The sequence below is a fragment of the Magallana gigas genome, chromosome 7 (assembly GCF_963853765.1).
Source record: "Magallana gigas chromosome 7, xbMagGiga1.1, whole genome shotgun sequence".
Classification (NCBI taxonomy): Eukaryota; Metazoa; Mollusca; class Bivalvia; order Ostreida; family Ostreidae; genus Magallana; species Magallana gigas.
Genome location: NC_088859.1, coordinates 20110709 through 20131526, shown reverse-complemented (window position 1 = coordinate 20131526; position 20818 = coordinate 20110709). Strand labels below are relative to the sequence as shown.

Genomic DNA, 20818 nt, shown 5'->3' with positions numbered 1-20818 from the left:
ATGCATAGCAAGTGAATCACTTCAAATTAAACATTGATAACCTTCAATAAAACGTACAGGATTCAGTGTACCGGGTTTTCTTAATTGTAGAACATATTGTCATCTATAGATTAGTTTTATTTATCTTCCTAATTCTAACTTACAACAAAAATTTACTACCAGTGTCAACTCGAGCAGATAAACATTGTATAATTACAGAAATAGACTTCGGAGCAATTTCTATCTGACCTTATCTCCCCTATATCTTTACCAAGATAGCACGAGACTTATACTATGATTTCGACATGGCTAATTCTTTGTCTCTTTGCAGGTAAAAGTTGATATTTCAGGGGGTCGGGTTGTGTAATTAATGGCAAAACACAGAAATAAAATGTGTTAAGAAGGATAAATTGCCCTAAAAATGGGAATATGATGCATTTATTTATGTGTTTTTTAATCTTATCACTCAGACCGCAGTATCGTATCTGCTTTCATTAATGCAATTTTCAAAATATATATATATATCCATCTTAATCGTTTCAGACATATTTTACTTGGTATCTTGCAACTGCAGCACTAATTGCTCAGAAATAGTATGTGCCAAAGGTGATGACCCGATTTGCCATGGTACAAAATGCGTTTGTAAACGTGAGTATTTGGTCCTATTTATTTGAACTAGACTTTGACCCGTCCGTGCATAGGTTGACATTGCATATCGGACATTTAGGAAATAGGTACATCGACACACCTTGTTATTGACATTTACATAACAAAGCTATCAGCCTACAATAATGCTATTAATTTCACTACACTTTCCTTAGTTTGAATAATCTAACTGTGTCTCGGGAAAGGCTCTCACCACAGTTATAATGCCTCCCTTATACCCGTAATGTAGCAGACAATTGCAGAATCAACTAAAAGTTTGAATCCATAGAATGGAAGAATTCAACACCTTTTAAACTGGGTCCGTAGGACATTATTTTTTACGATAAAACATATTCTATCTTCACTCTCATAACAAATATAATGTAACTTTTTTGCATGTAATCAAATATTTTTTGTCATCACGAAGACAAAAGTAAGTACTTAGTTGAAATGTTTATTGTTATTTTTTACTTTCTCTCATAAGAAATCATAAATATATATGAACAGAATATAAAGCAAAAGTCCAATGAAAATTTACCCGTATTTGTATTATCATTTCTGAGTTTATTCATGCAGATGTGATATTTTGGAAACATAAACTAAAGATCCCGTTAGCGTGAATGTATTGCGCAAACGCAAGATTGTAAAATCCAAAAAATCCAGGTGATTTCCGGGATTTTTTGAGGAATTTTCGTTGATTATTAATTAGCGAAGCTTAACTGAGAAAAAATAAAATCAAACTGGTAATCTTCAAGTACCATTGATGTTTAAAATATATAAAACAAAAGACAGTATTCTTCCGATTTCTCGGTATTAAAGACCAAAAATTCGAGTCTATTATTTTAATATAGTAGTATAGATAGATATGCTGTGCAGAGTAGAACTGTAATAATGGACTAATACGTGTTAGCCACATTGAAAAGTTTTTTAACCAATGATGTTTTCCTCCTGTCGCTTTTAAAGCAACAAGAACATATTTCTTTGTTTATCTGTAAAGAATTCTCCAATTGAAAAGGATCAAAACAAAAACCTTTTTAATCGGCAGGACTCAGTTGGTAAATTTAAACTTAATTCTCTTTTACATGATAAAAGCTCAGATCTTACATGGTTATCATTTTTACACGTTTGCAATCCAATATTCTTTGCCTCAGTAGTATAGACGATTGGATTGCAACATGCAACACATACATGTTTGTTTACAGGACACACGGGGGTGTGTTTTAGTGACGCTGAATGCGGATACGGAGAACATTGTGATCACCCAATGTGTGACACATCTTCCCACCAATGTCATTGCGGACGTAAGAAGCATTTTATTTTACTTCCATCAGATAAATGCGTACGTATGAAAAACCTAACTAGAAGAGAACAACAAAGTGTGTTGTCTTAAAGCTAAATGCGACTTTGGTGGCGAATGAACGGACTTAATTTGATTTTCAAAAATTTTCAGTTTTGGGGATACAAAATTATATTACTAATGTACAGTTTGTCATCACTTGACGTTTTTGTTGATGTAAACGGTTCGTTTAACAAATATATATGGGTCATAATGTTACGTTAGATATACATTGTTTTGGACGATTTTTAAAAGAATAATAGGATTTGTCTATTTTTGAAACAGTTTCTTATCCGTCCTAATATAGGCTTTTTATACACCTTACTTCCCCAACCTTCTTTATGTACATAAATGTTTTTAGGTACGCGTGGAGCGTATTAAGTTTTGCTTTTATTGCAGAGCTTGTTGACGATAATTTTGAGATCTGTCTCAAACAGAATATGCATTTCTTTGACAAATATGAAAATTGTGGATCATAAAACTACATGTTTACTGTGAAATTTTAAAATAAGAAAAAATACCAAACATTATAATCGTCATCACAAGCTTGTTTCAGCAGATGAGGCCCGGAATCGAGCGCAGTAATTTATTTAACCTATAGTATTACTGTCTTTACTTAAAAGATCTACCTCGCCACCACCACCACTGCTCTTCGGACCCCGACTGTACAAGCTCAAGCAGCCATTGTAGCTCGGGAGTTCACAGCCGGTGTTACCATGGCTATTGCTATTGCTTAGGTAAGATGAAGGATTGGATTTGGTTATTTTCACATGAATTTAAGGAGGCCGACTTAAGTTTTCATTGCACATGTTTTTGTGCATTCTAGTGTAATACAGTGGATTTATACTTCTTTTTTTACGATATCTAATATCATAATATATAAAGTTGAACTCAATAAACAAATTACAGATAAAAATAATTAGATTTTTAAAGAGAATTTTATTTTAAAAACGATTTTTCCAGTGTGCGGAAGGGGAGCGTTGCTATTGCACTTTTATGAAGTTATGATAAAATGAAGCTTTGTAGGAGTACGTTAAAAGAAATAACATTAAAGAAAAAGTAAAAATTGTACGCCATTGAAATTTTATACACAGAATTATGCTATCATCGGGGACATTTTCCTAATGTTTTGAATGATTCCATTGTACCTATCTTTATTCGTAATGCTCCAAATATATAGCAAAATTTGATGCATTTTAATATTTTGAGATTGTCCGCCCTACAACCCAGACGGTAGAACTTATTTTTTTACATATAAGGTAAGAAATGATATGACTAATCATATATAACGATTTGAGAAAAAAGGCTATTGTAGTATTTTTTTAATCTGCTTCGAAATGCAGAAAATAACAGTTTCCTATATATTCCTATAATAAATGAACTTCTATTTTGAGATGGTCTCTAAAAAGAACCAGACGGTCGATTTTCTTGAAACTTTGCAAATAAACTAGAATTGGTAAAAATAACATATGGTTAAAAAATAAAGAGTTTTGCTATTGTAGTTTTTCCGCAAAAAAAAACCCAAATCGGCTTCCTTAAGTGCCCAGTTCAGAATGCAGTATATCATTTGTAATACAAGGGATACAGTAATTCAAATGTGAATTGGACAACAACGTCCAAATACTTTTGAATGGATCTATAGAACATTTGAGTATATGTGAATAATGTTCAATTATACCAAAGCTAATACAATATCTAAATATATTGATATATATTCTATATCTAAAACAGTTGTATTTCATTTTCAAAATGAAAAATTTAGTAAAAGTGCGATGGTTTTGATGACGTATCCTTAAACAAAAGAAACATTACTAAATGAAATAACCATCCATTGTACATTTGGGATTTCCAATAGCAGTTTTAATATTTTTTCCACTTTCCAACATTTTTTTGGAAATCTCTCCGTACTATTACAATTATTTTCTAAACTTTAAAAACTTTTTAAGTAAAAAAAAAATGAAAAATGAGATGTTATTTAAACCAACTTAGAAGCTAAAGCTGAATAGAAATGAAGAATTAGATTTGGAGATTCTTACTTCTAGTCTCAATTAACAAGACCTTTTAAAAGAATCAGAAAGTTATCTTCAGCTCTGTAGAATGTGACTGGGCTAAAATCTAGATAATCCAGTTTTATTCAGTTTATCGATCAGTCGAAATCGTCCACAACCCAAGAAAAACAACGGATTGCACAAAATAATCATGATGATTTCAGACTAAAACACCAATTAATGACGTCTTGACAATTTCTTTAATCTAACGTACTAATGTTCATTCACAGTTATTAGATTATTTTTACTTACTTTGTTAACTATGCTTTTTTTAATTATTCATGCGGGTTATGAAGCCAGCAATCATTGCTGGGGGTTGTCTTTCTTCTGATTGCAATGTAATCATAATATCAAAAATGATCAAAACTTTGCTTTATGTTTTGATGCAAATTTTTTTTTATAAATGGTTTGTCAAACAATTACATGCATTTCATAGAGTAGCTGAGATATACAACGCATGCTTCGAACAACTCATTGTTTATGATTAATTATCTTTTATAAACACAAATCACTTGACATTGATTAAGATATCGAAAATGAATAGACTATTCAGAAAAAAATCTTTGTATTGGAAAAAAATATTATCGTCATTGTATTTCGTCGTCATAATTATCTTTTTTATCGTCGTTACTGGCGTAAAGATGTGTCTTTTTTTTGTAGAGAAATTCTCGGTCGGAGAATGTGGTCATCACCACCACCATCATGATGAAGAATGTCATCATCATTCTTGCCCTTCATCTTACAGTGAAATATGTTCAAGTAACAAGTGTGGCTGTATTCGTAAGTATGTTTTAACGTATGTAATGTTCTCGTGTATAAAATGAGTTGGGTTATATATTCCTTGATAAAAAAAATTCCCATGCCTTCATGTTTACAGCGATTCCGTAATATATTACCTGTTATCTCTCTTACGACTTATTTTAAGATTATTTCAGGGGGACAAGTATACTTTTAACTTCAATTCAACTGTTTATTTCGTTGTTTCCTTATTTTCAATTCAATTTTTTACATGGTCCCATAAAAGGGGGGCAGCTCGATGTTAATTGAATTTTTTGTATGATAAATTAAGAATATAATCTTTGCTGCGCAAAAAAGTGGAAGGGGAGGGGGCAGACCCCCCTGATGCTACATGCCTGTATTTTGATAAAAATATTTTTAAATATTTTCTTCCTTTATAAAATGAGATTTTCCTTTATTACTTGAAAATTGAATTATACCAGAGTACTAAAATCCTAAAAAAAGGGTACTGACTTTCATTAAAAAAAAACCCACACACACATATCAAAAGTCGGTAAGATTTATCTAAAAATTATGGTACATTAATGATACTTCTATAAGTACCAAAATGGTGACCAGAAAGAAAATCATATAAGTTGAAAAGCCCAATCATACATGGTGATTAAACTAAATTGTGTGTATCTAAAGTTCTTTGGGATGAAATGTTTTTTATTGATAATTCTGAAGGCTGACAATTTTGTTTTAAAAATTACCTTAATATGAAAAAGAAATATAGTTCATTATATGTTTAAAAGAGAAATGATATTGAATATTAAGATGTTATTCATACAAGAAGTTCAATTGTGACAAAATGATGATAAGAACTTGAAATTGCGACTCGAAACATTGACCTTTGCTAAATATTACAAACACTTACGGTTTGGTTGACTTTCGCTCAGAGCTGTTATAGCTTGTTTTCAGTTGCCAATGAAAATGACGTTACACATATAGAGATATAAACTATATTCTTCGGATTGCTCAATATTAAAAACATTGTCAAATTATTCTTTCTATCAGTGTGAACACTTGGAGGTTTTGTAAAGTGTATGTTGTGTATGTCAGACGTCCTGGGCTTTGTCATTTATTTTATTCAAAATCGGATGTCTGTATCTTTTAATCATCAGAAACTGTACTAGCAACGTTTATCGGATATTTAACAAGGAAAAGGCAGTTCCTTATTGAGTCAAAAGATATTCTGTTACGCTTAATTAAACATAGGCACAGTAAATGCATAAAAGTATCTTTCATTATAGTTTATTACTTCATCAAAGTATTATCCACAGCTCGTAGTAAGTAATATTATGCAATTAACTTTGGAGACATTTCAATAAATTCAAATAGTCATATTTGAGAGCATAAATGAATCTAAGTACGGAGGTACTGATAGGAGTTGATTTCATGGATTATTATTGAGTTTAAAATCAACGATATGTAATTTCGAATGGCAAATAGTTGCCTTTAGTTGTACAGTATATTAAAATGATGCACATTTTTTTTCTAATACCGATATATATTTTTGGGTTTTCTGACAAGAATTGTGATAAAACCTCAAAGGAATCAATGTGTGTAATATTTATAGATAAAATTAACTTATCAAACTGTGTATCAGTAATCGAAATATTTCTGGACATTTAAGGAATCGAGCAATATTGAACTCTTGTCTCGTTCCACCAGCCAGAGTTCATTATCGTCTCGTTCAACATTACGCACGGCTGTCTCCATAAATCTCCAACAAGCAGAAAGAATTATTCCTACGCCAGAGTTAAATACAGTCTTGTATTCCGAATTCATACGACAACAAAAATATCTAAATTGTTCGAACCATTTAAAATCCGACCATTTTTAAAATTATTTATAAAATAAATAAATATCCTTGAAAAACAATGCTTCTGAATACATTATATCGCAATTATCGATTATTTCCAAGAACTAATTCTTGTCAGCGGTTATGAATTGTGCTCAGGTCCAAACATTGAATCACTCCCGGTTTGCCCGTGTAACTGCATAGGAGAGTTGATTAAAAACAACTCCCAACTAAAAATCAACTCCCAATTAAAATGAATAAAAAACATTTTCATGAATTGGAAATTATCCAATGTCATTAAAATTGATGACAAATTGAGATTACGTTCCAATGTCGTTCAACAAGTTTATAAACGAATGTAACGAAATTTTAAAGATAAGAGAAAAATTATAATCATAGAGTTCAATTATGTAATTCTTTGTGTAGCACATTTGTAATCAACGGAAGAGATGAGAAATTTTGGCCTAAAACTAATCTGCTTTTCAAAATGACTTACTGTTGTGCTTTTTGTTGATACAGGTGACTCTGTTGAGTGTTTGGAAGACTCTCATTGTGCACACCATGGCTGCCATGGCAACGGGAAACCTACTTGTGAAAATAACGGATGTGTCTGCATTGGTGAGTTCTTGGAATAGCTGCAGATAAAACAATAGGATTGAATAAATGAACTCTACCTTAAATAATAATGTATAAATAAAGGTAGGCAAAGAAGTTGGAATTAAAGGGGCATGGTCACGATTTTGGTCAAATTTTATTTTTCTGTTTTTATTATTTTCAATGCTTTGGAAATGCATTCCTAATGACCAAATGAAATTTGGGTGCCAGTCGACGAGTTTTAAGCAATATACAGGGCTCGCAATTCTTCGTCATCTAAACAAGGCTCGTGCCTTGTTTTTGTTTATATACGTTCAATATACCAGTAAAATTCTTTTTCAAGCTGATTTTCTATTTTCTTATTCATTTTAAGCATAACAAGACAGTTCCTAACGATTAACACATTCACTGTAGATTTTAACTTCAACTTTCAAAATGTAAACAAAAGCTTTGTTTACATAGCGAAGAATTGCAAGCTCTGTAACTCGCTTATAACTCAACAAATGACACTCAAATTTTGGTTGCCTATTGAAAATGCCTTACTGAAGCATCGTACACATTAAAATCGGAAAAATAATTTTTGACCAAAATCGTGACCATGCCCCTTTAAAACAGAACGATAGAAAAGAATGTCAATGAAAATAAATATTCATGAAAAAATGCCAGACAAATACTGTGGAATCATTAAAATTCGTGGCGGCCAATTTTCGTGGATTGGTTAAATTTTACAGATTGGTTGGGACTAATTTTGTATATTATCTTTTACCTACAAAAAAAAAATATTACTTTATAACCCTAATTTATCTACTCGTGGAGGATGTTATTTCGTGGATGAAAAGTACCCACGAATTCAACAAAAATTGAACCACCACGAAATTTAATTATTCCACAGTATACATGATTGAAAGGTAAAGGAGAAAATGATCGCATAGCACAGAAATCATATGGAAATGTAGAAGGTAGATTAGATTAAAGTAGGGAAAATTTGAACAACAGTTTGTAGGTAGAAAAAAGCATGCAAATGAATGTAGACTAAGAAACAAGACCGTAAAAAAGAGAAGGAAAAGAATGTATTACTTTTATACTTATATAGAGTATAGTAGGAAATACATAATAAAAAGACATTGATAAGAACACACAGTATTTATAAATGCTTACCACAAAGTATGATTATTTTATCAAAAGCATTAGGAACATTTTATTCAATCTTATAACTTTATAACATTATGTAAACAAATGCTTTATTGTTTCTGCAAATCTTTAATAGCTATTGCGGTGTTTGATCATTCTTAGATAAGGTTTCAGTAACATGCAATTCCGGATGGATAAAATTAGGGGAGAATTGCTACCGCAAGTATGGACACCAAGCAGATTGGATACACGCCATGAAAGACTGTAAAGGAAATGGTGGTGCTCTAGTAGATATCGGTTCCCACGAGGAGCAGTCATTTGTTCAAAGTAAGAAAAATCTTTTGATTGGGTAACTTGTAAGATTACTTCTACCACCTTTTACGACCGACAATCTTGTGCAACAAAAGCCTTTTACACCTTCCACCATTGTTGTAAAAGGTCCTAAACTTGAATTAAGAATTCGATTCTTAACGTTAAAGCATGGGAATTCGTCTTCGTTCAGTAAGCGTGGTAGTTAAACTACACGGCGAGCTTAGATATACATGGCGGACTAGAGAAATTTCTCGCTGCCCACTTGCCCTAAGTCTTTTTGTATTTTTTTAAAATATAAAACAACAAAAATTGTTCTAATTTAATGAAGTTTTCAAAGCACGTGTATATGTTTCCTTGCACCATGAGTGCAGTTGCGTATTTAATCCAATCTTTGTTATGTAAAGCTTTTTTCCTCTATTTTCTATTAAGACTAGTTTGATTGATTTGAACAAATGCCTACCAAAACGTTCAGCAGTTAAAGACTAGGATTTTTCAGATCTAATCCAAAGTTTCGCTGATTATAATAACTATAAATGTTTGTTTTTTTAAATTTTTTTAAATATAGAAATGGCTGGTGGAAATGATGTCTGGATTGCTGGTTCGGATTCAAGTGAAGAGGGCAAGTGGAGATGGTTTGGCAGTGGTCAAACTTGGGGTTACACAAACTGGAACAAAGGTAAGACAAGAACACACACCACACACACACACACACACACACACACACACACACATATATATATATATATATATATATATATATATATATATATATATATATATATATATATATATATATATATATATATATATATATTTCATCTATATTTTAACTATAAAGTTACTGTCTGACGTTGATACAACGGTGTTTCAACGTTAAAGGCTCTAGTTTTGTTCACAAAAAATTCAAACTCTGTATCTTGCTTATAACTTAACTCAAATTTTGACAAAGTATTAACAATACCCATATAACGATGATAATCATCCAAACATAGAAAAATGAAAAATACATTTGAAAATTTTGAGCTCAAATCGTGTCGATATAAAGGTCCCTTTAAAAACTAACAAAGAGTTCTAACAATAAATATGAGATGCATGTGTTCATTAAACAAGGAATAGGACACGTGTATTTTATAAATGAATTCCTTTTAAATAAACAATAGAACATGAAGTTTACTCTATTAGACTTTTCGTAGACTCTTACTCCATATGATTGCTACAAAAGTGTCTATTAAAGAAATTGACAAGTTGAATTGGTTTTACTTTGTAGAACTGGTCAGTTTGGGTTCCATAAATTCGCGCTACAGCCTAATTACGAATTACGATTTGTGATCTTACCTAACCAGTTTCATGTTCACTAGAAACTTATAACATTTTTCTATTTTTGAGTTCATTTAATTGCTATTATACGTATATATTGATTAGGAAGAGCAGTGTATTTTAATGGCGTTAGTGTACAGGTCAGGTATTGACTTATAAATTTGTAAACTGAGCTTCATTTCTTTGAAGGCCAACCTGATAACTATAAAGATCATGAGGATTGCGCCGTCATGACCTCTGGTGGACATTGGAACGATACAAACTGTAACGAACACAGACTCTACATCTGTGAACAAACGAGTAAGTCTACAAAAGATAATATGCTAATTAAAGTGCATGGGGGGGGGGGGGGGGGGCTAAAAAAATAGCTACTCATAATCGCGGAAAAGTATCATGCGAAAGGTAAACTGTGTGAGATTTGAACTTAATTAAAACATTTTTTTCTTTTTGCGCTAAAAGTATACTTTTATTATTAGAACATTTAACAAAGAAAAAAGTATTGTTTTAACATAGTAACATGGTGTCAGATATTGGACAATTATTTAATGCCTGAGCAGGCAATCGGCTAGAATATTTTTCCCTTGGTACAAGAAACAGCTCGACCATTGGCATCGGGCAATAGAACATATTAAGCTGTTCCCTGCACCAAGGGAACATTTTTCTGGTCTATTGTACAGAAGGCTTTCATACCATTATGCATCCAGATCCAAATTCCATTTAAAGGCGATTTTATAGATCGTAGTTTATTGACCGGCAGATCAATAAAACCATTTCAACAATTAAGAAAAACAAAATACCTATACAAAATAGACAAAAATATGAAACATGTAAAAAAAAAAATCCATTTGATAAGGTAATAAAACAGTTTATTTATTCATAAAAAATTGAAGAAAATTGTACATGCTTTTCTTTTCATACATTAAATTGTGTTAGTTTGATAATGAATATGACCTTTCTTTATTAAGCTGCTAAACATCAGTGCACATCTCCTTGGATAGAAAGAAACGGAGCATGCTTTAAGCTATTTACAGACAAGGCCTCGTGGTCAGATGCTTTAGAAACTTGTCAACTTCATTCAGCAACCCTGGTTTACTTGGAAAATTCACAAGAAAATGAATTTGTTCACGGTAGCCTCTCTTTAAGTGATATTAAATGACTTGAATTATTTTTCCCCCAAAATTTTTATTTTAAAGAACACATGTATAATAATGCATGTATACATGAATAATCATTTCTGAGTTCAGGTTTAACTGGAGGAAAAGATATATGGATTGGAGGAAATGATGGACAGAGAGACAGGACATGGTCTTGGGTCGGCACCAATTTGGTGTGGGGTTATTCAAAGTGGGACTCAGGTACAGAAAAAAAAGAATATTGTTTCTTCCTAATTGTTTAAAAAAGAGGGGAGTAGAGAAAGGAGAAGAGCTAAATCACAGACTGAGCTTGTTTCTACATAAATCTGATATAACTCACATGCACTTGGACTCTTACTATTTAATGACATGTATATATGTATATAATGTAATGTATATAAAAGAGTCAAGGGATGCATTTGATAAAAAATACTTAGGAAAACGTAGATTCTTTATTAGTGAATATATATATTACATACTTAGTAATAAATACATGTTTTTTGCACATGTGATACAGATGACATCACAAAACTCATATCGGCCTCCGGGGCTGATACAGGTTATCAGCCCTACGGCTGAAACGGATCCGTATTACATCTCGTGCGCAACCCATCTGCCTTTTTCCGTTTATGCATTTGTGCATGTTAACAGATGAAAAAATAAAACATTTCTTACAGTCAACATTTTTAAATGCAATTGAAAACTTCAGTTTTTGAGCAGTTAATTTTAAAACACGGGGAAATTCCGGTTCTGTAGCTGCATGTTTGGTAAAACAATAATATCTCATATTTTTATTTAATACACGTAGAGACTACTTTCAAATAATATTTAAAAACAATTTGTTCAAGTTGATGCTTTAATAGAATTTTATTACTGTTATTTAGTATGTAATAAATATAATAATAAATACCCTTTTCCATAGCACCGCCTGTATCAGCCCTCGAACAATATCAATTTATATTTATAAATATATAGGAGAGCCAGACAATAGATTAGATGAAGACTGCATCGCGATGATTGCGAACGGTACATGGCATGATACATTCTGCAATACCAAAACTCAGCTTGAATTTGTTTGTAAAAGGAAGCGTAAGTGTACCCTAAAAATCTTTATTTATTAATACAATATAACAAGCTAATCAACATTCATAAGCGCTATATATATATATATATATATATATATATATATATATATATATATATATATATATATATATATATATTTATTTATATATATATATACATACATATATACACTAGTAAAAGTGATGTCCTCATGGTTGTCGATAGAAGTTTTTTGCAGAGGAGTTTTATAGTTGTGTTCGTCCAAGTTGCAATTGATAAGTTATAATCTTCATAGTTCCTCCTATTAATGGTGGATGGTCACACTTCGGGCATTATGCAGCTTGCTCTGTTTCTTGCGGAGGAGGGGCAACCACAAGGTCAAGGACGTGTTCCAACCCAGCCCCTAAATGGGGAGGCGACGACTGTTCTGGGTCATCCACTCAAACTTCGTCTTGCAACACAAATCCATGCCCAGGTTTGCTGAATCGAAAAAGTTTTTAATAAAACAAAGCTAAAATGTTTGGATGTTTACTAGGTATTTGTTTCAATGAGTATAATAAACAATATTTTTAATACTATTACTGAATTATAAACGTACCATCTCGTATATGATTTTTGAAAGCTTGTACGGTATACAATGCATATTATTATGAATTAATTTATCTGTGTTGAAATCTAGCTATTTTTGAATGGATCAGTTGGTTACATACACTTTAGTCAATCAATCAATACAGTTATTGTTATAATAAATTTTAAGTTGACGGATCGTGGTCCGCATGGGGTGCATGGGGACATTGTAGTAAAACATGTGGTGGAGGAACCAGAGAACGTCATAGAACGTGCACAAACCCGGCCCCAAGTCACGGAGGGGCGAACTGTATTGGATCTCTTACAGTTACTGAAAGTTGCAATACTCAGCATTGTCCAAGTAAGCATAAATGATCTTTTTGTCATTGGAATGACAAAAACTAATTATACAGATAAGACCTGCTTTTAGCAATGGATTTTTACCAAAATTGCATCTGGTATATTTTTTATAAATTGGAAATATATTTAGGTTTAATTTTGATTTATAACATCAGTATTAATAAGGACTTGCTGTATTCTCATTTATGAATTTGACCTGTGTGTGAAGATTCTATGTTCCCTTTTTTGATATATGAAATACTTATTAAGCAAAAATATTCGATGAAAAATTATTTTTATGAAATGCTATTCGGGACCTTCCATGGCAGCATTTGATAGTAATCGTTTTTATTGAATAATGCAATCTTCACAGACCAATAACTGATTCTGATTGTACTGATTTTTACTCTAGCAGATCTCTTCCTAATTTATTCTACTCCAGACTAGTATCAGAGTATTTTATAACTTATTTATATCAAATGATAAACTACTCCTATTTTGGGCCTTCATATCTTTAGTGCAATGGACCTTGCTGGGAATTGTCCCGCTTTAGATAGTATTACTATCTTCACATTCAATGACTACGTGCACTTTGAATCATAACATAGAAAGAACTTGTGCATACGTTACTTAGTATCTTAACCACGATCCCTGCTTCAATTAAACCGATTTGACTGAGAATTCGCAAAATGAACACCCCGTTTTGCTCTCAGTGAAGAGAGGGCAAACGAAACATTGAAAGTGTTCAAGCATTAAACATACAATATTAAAAAAGAAAAGTGAATTAGGGGCATGAAGTTTGAAAGTTTTACCTTAAAACCAGAACGAGGCTGTGACCCCTTATACATTTGAACATTATTGATTTGACATGAGCAAAAAAATCGCAAGTCCTTGGAATTTTTTTATTCAAATTGTCAATGAATATCAAAAAGAATATGAGCCGACGAATTCCGGCTTTATTTTGGTAAATGCTCCTAATGATAAAAACAATGCATTTTTTGTCATCTTTCTTCGCATTTGTTTCGAAGTTGCCGGTTCGTGGTCTGCCTGGGGTGCCTGGGGAAAATGTTCCGTTACGTGTGGTAGAGGAACTCATGAACGTCACAGAACGTGTTCAAACCCGGCCCCAAGCCACGGAGGAGCGGACTGTGTCGGGTCTACAACTCTTACACAACACTGCGATAGCGTTCATTGTCCAAGTAAGAATTGATGTCCTTTTGCAACCTCCTACTTAGCATACACGGCTTCATCCATGTGTGGATGCAATAAAACCAATTTTAGTCTCATCTTTTCAGCAAATTTTTATTATCATATGGTAATTTCTAATATGAAGTTGATGGTTCCTGGTCCGCCTGGGGTGCTTGGGGACATTGTTCTGTAACGTGTGGTGGAGGAACAAAGGAACGTCATAGGACCTGTTCAAACCCGGTCCCAAGTCATGGAGGGGCGAATTGTGTCGGGTCTAACAAGAACTCGCATCCCTGCAACGATGCCTCTTGTCCAAGTAAGTTTGTTATTGCAATGCTAAGGACGCTATGAACGGAACGTCGATTGGCCGTAAGCGTCAAGTTGATTTTTCGCGACACGACGTTAATCTGGTCGGCGATGGCATTCAAGCAATTGTATTTTGGTGGCATACATGTAACTCGATACTTTCTCTCATACTAGTTTGCTTCAATTCTTTGACACAAATATTGCAAAATGGTTAATTTTGAATAAGCATTGAGGTTGAATATTTCATTATTTTGTTATCTTTCAAGAATATACTTTTACACATCGCCAGATGTTGATTAATTTATACTATGCATGAATATAACTCTGCACCACCAATATCTGCACCTGACCCCTTGATAGGTCAAAAATAAAATTTTGGGGTTGACACGTGAGAAATCTGAGTTTAAACCATCTAGATATAAATAAATTTGTGGTTTAGATTTTATTCTCTATTTTTTTTTAGCTGCAGCACCAGGCGTACCATGCCCAGTCTGTGACGCATCCATGAACTGTGTGTGGGGAAATGAGTGTCCAGACGGTCAAACTTGCATGATTCGATCCTACCCACATTACAATTTTACGGTCCATTGCTCCATTGTAAGATATTTTGTGTTCATTTTTAAATGTTAATCTGATCATTAAAGTTGTGTAATAATTACCATACAACTAGCTCCCAGTCCACCCCATAAAGAGTCATAATATTTTGTTCTAAATGTCCCGGAATTCAACAGAAAAAACATGCTGTGTTTGAGATGATGCTGTTATATTAGAAATTGAACTTTGATGCTGGCTCAAACAAATAATTTTTAATCCTGTACAATAATACGAGTATAAACGAAGGAAATTCTGTCATACAAGTGTGCATGGAAAAGTATCTTTAAAATCTATAATGTGCCTTTCAATTATAATATTACAGATATGTAATTTCAACTTAAAAAGCCATTTGGTGCGTAGAAGGTGTTTGCATTAAAATATGTCCACCTATTTGCGCTTCAATCCTCTTAAGGGGGATGTGCGGCCATCTTGTACATTTGAGATTAAAAAAGTAAACATTTCTTGAAGTGTTATTCCTAAAACTTGGCGAAACTATGAACAAATGATGAAAAAACCATAAATATGAGGTGCTTCGTGTTGTTTTATATGCAACTTAAGCATACAAGAACAGAAGAATGTCTTTTAATCAACTGGAGCAGCTGTAGAACTGCGCAGCTGCAGACATATTTTAAAGTTTTAAAAATCTGAAAAATAAGAGAGGAGTTCATTGGTGTCCTCTATACAACCATTTGTTGAGAAAAAGGTTGAATTTTTCACATTAATGAGAAACTTTGCCTCAAAATAGGGTACCCTATGTTTACTAGTCGGCATGTAGTCTGTTCTTATAACAAGAAAATTTTAGTCCGAAATTAGATTTTGTGTGTCTATTGAGGCACATTGACGTGATGTTTTCATCGAAAAGCATAAATATAATCTGTCTGGAATGTAGTAGACATCCAGTTTCAATTTTTTTTTTCATAAGTATAAATGAAAGGACTATGTGCAGTATGGTCAAATATCTGCCCCCGATTTCAATCAATTTTTAAATATCGTATAAAAATAAAATCTTCACAAATCATTGAATTGAGGATGCTTATAACTTTAATCTTGATTTTAGTCACCATTTCTCATTCGCTGTTTATCTATGACGTCACTTTAATGACCTAATTCCCGCAAATTTGAAAAAAATGAAAAATATTCTCATTTTTTATCGTTTTCTTGCATTCGGAAGTATAGAGCGCAGGTCTGCTCAAGTGCGATTTTAACATATGTTTTTCGTCAGATAGTTATACACATTGTATTAAAAAATGGTACTTGAGCAAGCCTGCGCTCGATGTTTCCCAGTCGAAATACCATAGGAAAATACCCATATTTTGCAACAAAACATCAATTTATCAAAATAATGCAATCTTCATGACGTCATTTCTACATTATGACGTCACTGTTGTGATAACCTTTTACACCTTTATTTCGAATATGATTTTTTAACTATCTTTCACCTTAATTTTAAAGCTCTTTCTAAAACTTTGATTTTGGGGGCAAAAAATGCATAAAAACGCACATAGTCCTTTAATTAATTCTTTTTCGCGGTAGGGTAGGGGTCCTTGAAATTAATTGTCTTAAAGGGACTTGGACACAATTTGAGATCAAAAATTTTATTTACACTTTATATGTATAAAATGGTTTACTGGTGCATTTTAAATGATTGACCAAAAATATTGAATGTTAAAGTCAAGTTACAAGCGAGATACAAATGTAAGAATTGATTGTTTTGTAAACAAAGCTCGAGTCTTATAGTTGTTTACAAAAAATGTAATGTTGAGAATTACTATTTCTTATACAAAATGGCATGTAAAACAATTTAAATTAATTCATTATCTTCGTTAATACTATTTTAAACAAAAGAAAGATACATTTGATTGAAATTTACACTAATACAACACATTTGTAAAAAATAACAATATTCGAGCTTTGTTTATAAAACAAAGAATTAGGAGCTCTGTATCTTGCTTATAACTTGATATTTGACTTTCAAATTCTGACTTAGCATTATAAACTTCTATATTTATCATTATAAACATTGAAGATAGAAAAATAAAATTTGAAAATTTAAAGTCAAATCGTGTCCAAGTCCCTTTAAATAAAAATAAAAAATTTACATTTTTTTCAATGAAAATTATAGTTCAATGTCCCTCCATACATGTACACAAAATGTATCGTGCGAGTTGATTGTTTTTTGAGACCCGCTTTCAAAATAGGGTACCCTCTTTTGAGACAAAGTAACACCTTTTAAAATAAGCAAGCTCTGACTTTTTTTCTCAACAAATGGTTATTGTTCACTAATGACCTCCTTTTATATTTTTTTCGCATTTTTAAATCTTGAATTTAAGTCTGTAACTGCACAGTTCTAAGGGATTAAAAAGGCATTGTTCTGCTCTTGTATGCGTAAGTTGCATACAAAACAACATACAAAATATTAAATTTATTGCCTTTTTTATCTTTTGACAAAACTATTAGTCAGTTTTGGACAGAAACAGGCCAGCTCAAGAAATGAATACATTTTATTCTCAAATGTACAAGATGCACATCCCCCTTAAAAACGCTTAGAAATATCTAATGTGATAGAATACTAATACTTTTTGTTTAGTTGTTTGAAACGGCGTATTTTGGTCACCTAAGCGATCACCTTCCTTCGTCGAGTGTTGTCTATAAACAATTCAACATTCTTACTTTTCTAAATCTTCAAAATTTTAATTTGAATTTTAATTAAAGTTTGGCATATAAATAATGTTTGATTCCCATTCCTAACGCACACATATACTAGTATTTATACATACTTTATATAAATTTCATATACATTTACCTATTCAATGTCAGTTGAAGAGACAGTACAGCTGGAAAAAAAACACATGCGTGCTCAACTGCAGATTTACACATTGTATCATTAGGAAAAAAGAAATAATGTTCATTGTGGCAGTCGAAGAAATCCCTTTCACATATGTAACTTATGTAATAATAAGCTTCCAGAAGTTTAAGGGATGTACAAATCGTGGTATTTGATTGACAGTAATTGACACGTGCTGACAACTTTACTCTGTCCAAAGATATCATGGATTTACATTTTGCTTAATTGCATTATATTTATAAATACCTCAGGGTTCAAACGATTTTCATTCAAAAGTATGAAAAATTTCCAAGATTTCTCAGTCGAAACGCCCCTGTTCGCTTATCAGGTTTCAATACAATGCTAAAAAATGTTATGTCTACGGGGATTTTGTATTGCAGCAAGCCCGGATGATAACGTTGTAAAATTGCGCGATGTATTCCGAGTGTATTCCGAATGGAGAAAAGATGTAAACATTCCCCATTATAAATCTCCGTAAGGAATCAGTTTCGTTCCTGTGAACTTTTCCAAGTGAAAGATGATAATGTGTCAATGAAACTATCTTGGAAATTATCCCTTTCAACTTTTTCAATTGCACATCTTTCACAGGTATGTGTATTTTTATTAAAAATCCTCCAAATGTGCTGCATAAATACATTTGTATCTTGGGACAGACTATAAAAGACTTTCGCCCGACTACGGTCATCATCAAGTACAAGGTAAAAGGGGCTCTCTAAATGGAGCATACCATCACTTCCTCGATAATTTATAAATGGTTAACCAATTTCAGTAAATTTTAAAATGAACAGACATAAATATGTCAAATAACCCTCAAGGGGCTTCACTCACAAAATGAATTTAGTTTGCAGTAACTCCTGTGTTAAAACCTCAAAATACATGCTCACAAAATAATTTTAATTCTGGTTATTTTAAAAACTTTGAACAATTATTACCTGTGAGACGTAGAAAAGACATGACATATATTTCTATCAACAAACCTTTACAGGACAAGCCTCGCGAGCCCAGTGTGTGTTTTGTTTATAGTAAATACGCATGCGTAATAGTATAGAAGGTGGAACCCCGTAACACATTGCGATGTATATATTTATGGGTTGTGAAAAATAACTAACTTTATGGAATAATTAGATTGACTTCATGGAGAAATTTGTTATTTTCTGAAAGTTTATTCATTTATGAGTAGTACAAACCTATCGAACCCGATCGGAAAATTTTTTCAAGTCAATTTTTTAGATGCGCCGTACTGTCTCTTCAAACATTGGCTTATGCCTCTAGTAGAAAAAGCACACACTTACTTTACCAAGACAAACCGATTTTCATCTAACATGTCTGTCCTTTATTAGTATACTGGTTTAAACGGGACAATGCTCTGGTGAACATAAAGGCCCACGGGCCTCTTCTTCTTAAAATCGACGTTATGATCAGTTTTTAATAGACAAATGTTGTTTCCCGTTGATCTTATTAAGAGCCAAAACTTTAACCCTTACACTTGGAAAGCAATGAAAATTTTATGTAACAAATGACTTTTCGATGATTAAAAATGCAAAATACCGACATGATATCTTCTTCTTTTTCAGAAAGATGACTGTCATTTTATCAAAGCAGTTACCACATCGGGCGAGATATATTGCTGTGATGACAGGCAATGTTTAAGAACTATTCTTGGTTTATGAATAAGGAATAACTTATATAAAATACAGCAAAAATCTGAAGAAAAAAAACCATATTTCTGTCTATTTTCACTGTAAAAATGGTTGTAAAACCAAAATTTATTTCAAAAACATTTTGCAAGTACATGTAGCTTGAAAGTGTATTTTTGCAGACGCTCATTTAAGAAATAAAAAAAATCACTAAAAGGCAAATTAAAATTTTGTTTTTGAATATTTTTCAGTTCATTACATTAAAAAAATGGAAAAATGCTTCATAATAAAAAAGAAGAAGTTTTCTTTCCAATCATGGCATGATTGTGAGACACTTGTATCTTTAAAACGTCAACCGTCTAAAAAATTTGTTAAGGTAGGAACAGAATGATTATACTACAGTAGCCATTTTTATGTTGGTGACTCAACTGTAACTTTCATGTGCATATTTGTTATCCTAACTTAAATATCAGTAGCGTACATATTTCACTTACAGATAACATTTTTGGACTGCAAAATAAATCATATATATTTCGATACAAAAAATTGATTACAGCATTAAAAGCCAAAATCCTCAGAGACAACTAGCAAACATTCAGTCATGAATACATGTACATGTATAATCAAAGTACTGAAGTACTGAGAGGAGTTGATTTTATCGATTATCGTTTATTTTAAAATCAACTTATCTTGCATGGCAGTTAGTTTCTAGTCTGTATTTGAATTACGCACTTTTTTATTTTAAGAATTTTTAGACTTTTCCGACAAGAATTTCGAGAAACCCCATATGAATCATGTTGTGTAATATTTAAATATAGGTTTCAAACTATGTATTAGTAATCGAAACAATTCTAAAAATCGTATGGATCCAAGCACTATTTTATTGAACTCTAGTCTCGTTCAACCAGACGCTCGGCTGTCTCCGTTAATCTCCGACAAGCAATTAAGAGAGCCTCTCTGCTTGTCAGAAATTTACGGAGAACAGCCGAGCGTCTGGTTGAACGAGAATTTAATACACTCTTGCGTAGGAACACATGAGACTACAAAAATATCTAAATTGTTCGTATTATATAAAATCTGACTATTTTCAAAGTGTTTATAGATATGTTTCCTTGAAAAACAATGCTTCAGCATACGTTACATCGAATTTTCTAATAATATTATTTTCAAGAACTAAGTCTTGTCAGCGGCGATGATTTGT

General features: G+C 32.2%; 1 protein-coding gene across 1 annotated transcript; it reads left to right on the top strand.

The window, feature by feature from the left end:
• The first annotated feature begins 228 nt into the window (after nucleotides 1-228).
• LOC105341114 (uncharacterized) lies at nucleotides 229-19839 on the top strand. The gene is made up of 18 exons (XM_011447462.3): nucleotides 229-310; nucleotides 523-627; nucleotides 1827-1925; nucleotides 2584-2697; nucleotides 4669-4788; nucleotides 7109-7207; nucleotides 8477-8641; nucleotides 9192-9302; nucleotides 10133-10243; nucleotides 10909-11070; nucleotides 11188-11298; nucleotides 12052-12165; nucleotides 12437-12616; nucleotides 12899-13069; nucleotides 14076-14246; nucleotides 14381-14551; nucleotides 15005-15138; nucleotides 19555-19839. The coding sequence occupies exons 1-18, from the start codon at nucleotides 274-276 to the stop codon at nucleotides 19648-19650; spliced, it is 2271 nt and encodes a 756-aa protein (XP_011445764.3). The 5' UTR covers nucleotides 229-273; the 3' UTR covers nucleotides 19651-19839.
• Nucleotides 19840-20818: the final 979 nt, after the last annotated feature.

Excerpts from the sequence above, each read along its gene's own strand:
- LOC105341114 (XM_011447462.3), top strand. The coding sequence starts at position 274 with ATGATTTCGACATGGCTAATTCTTTGTCTCTTTGCAG. Across the intron at positions 14,247-14,380 it reads CGATAGCGTTCATTGTCCAA|TTGATGGTTCCTGGTCCGCC; the intron begins GTAAGAATTGAT and ends TCTAATATGAAG. Across the intron at positions 15,139-19,554 it reads TTACGGTCCATTGCTCCATT|AAAGATGACTGTCATTTTAT; the intron begins GTAAGATATTTT and ends CTTCTTTTTCAG.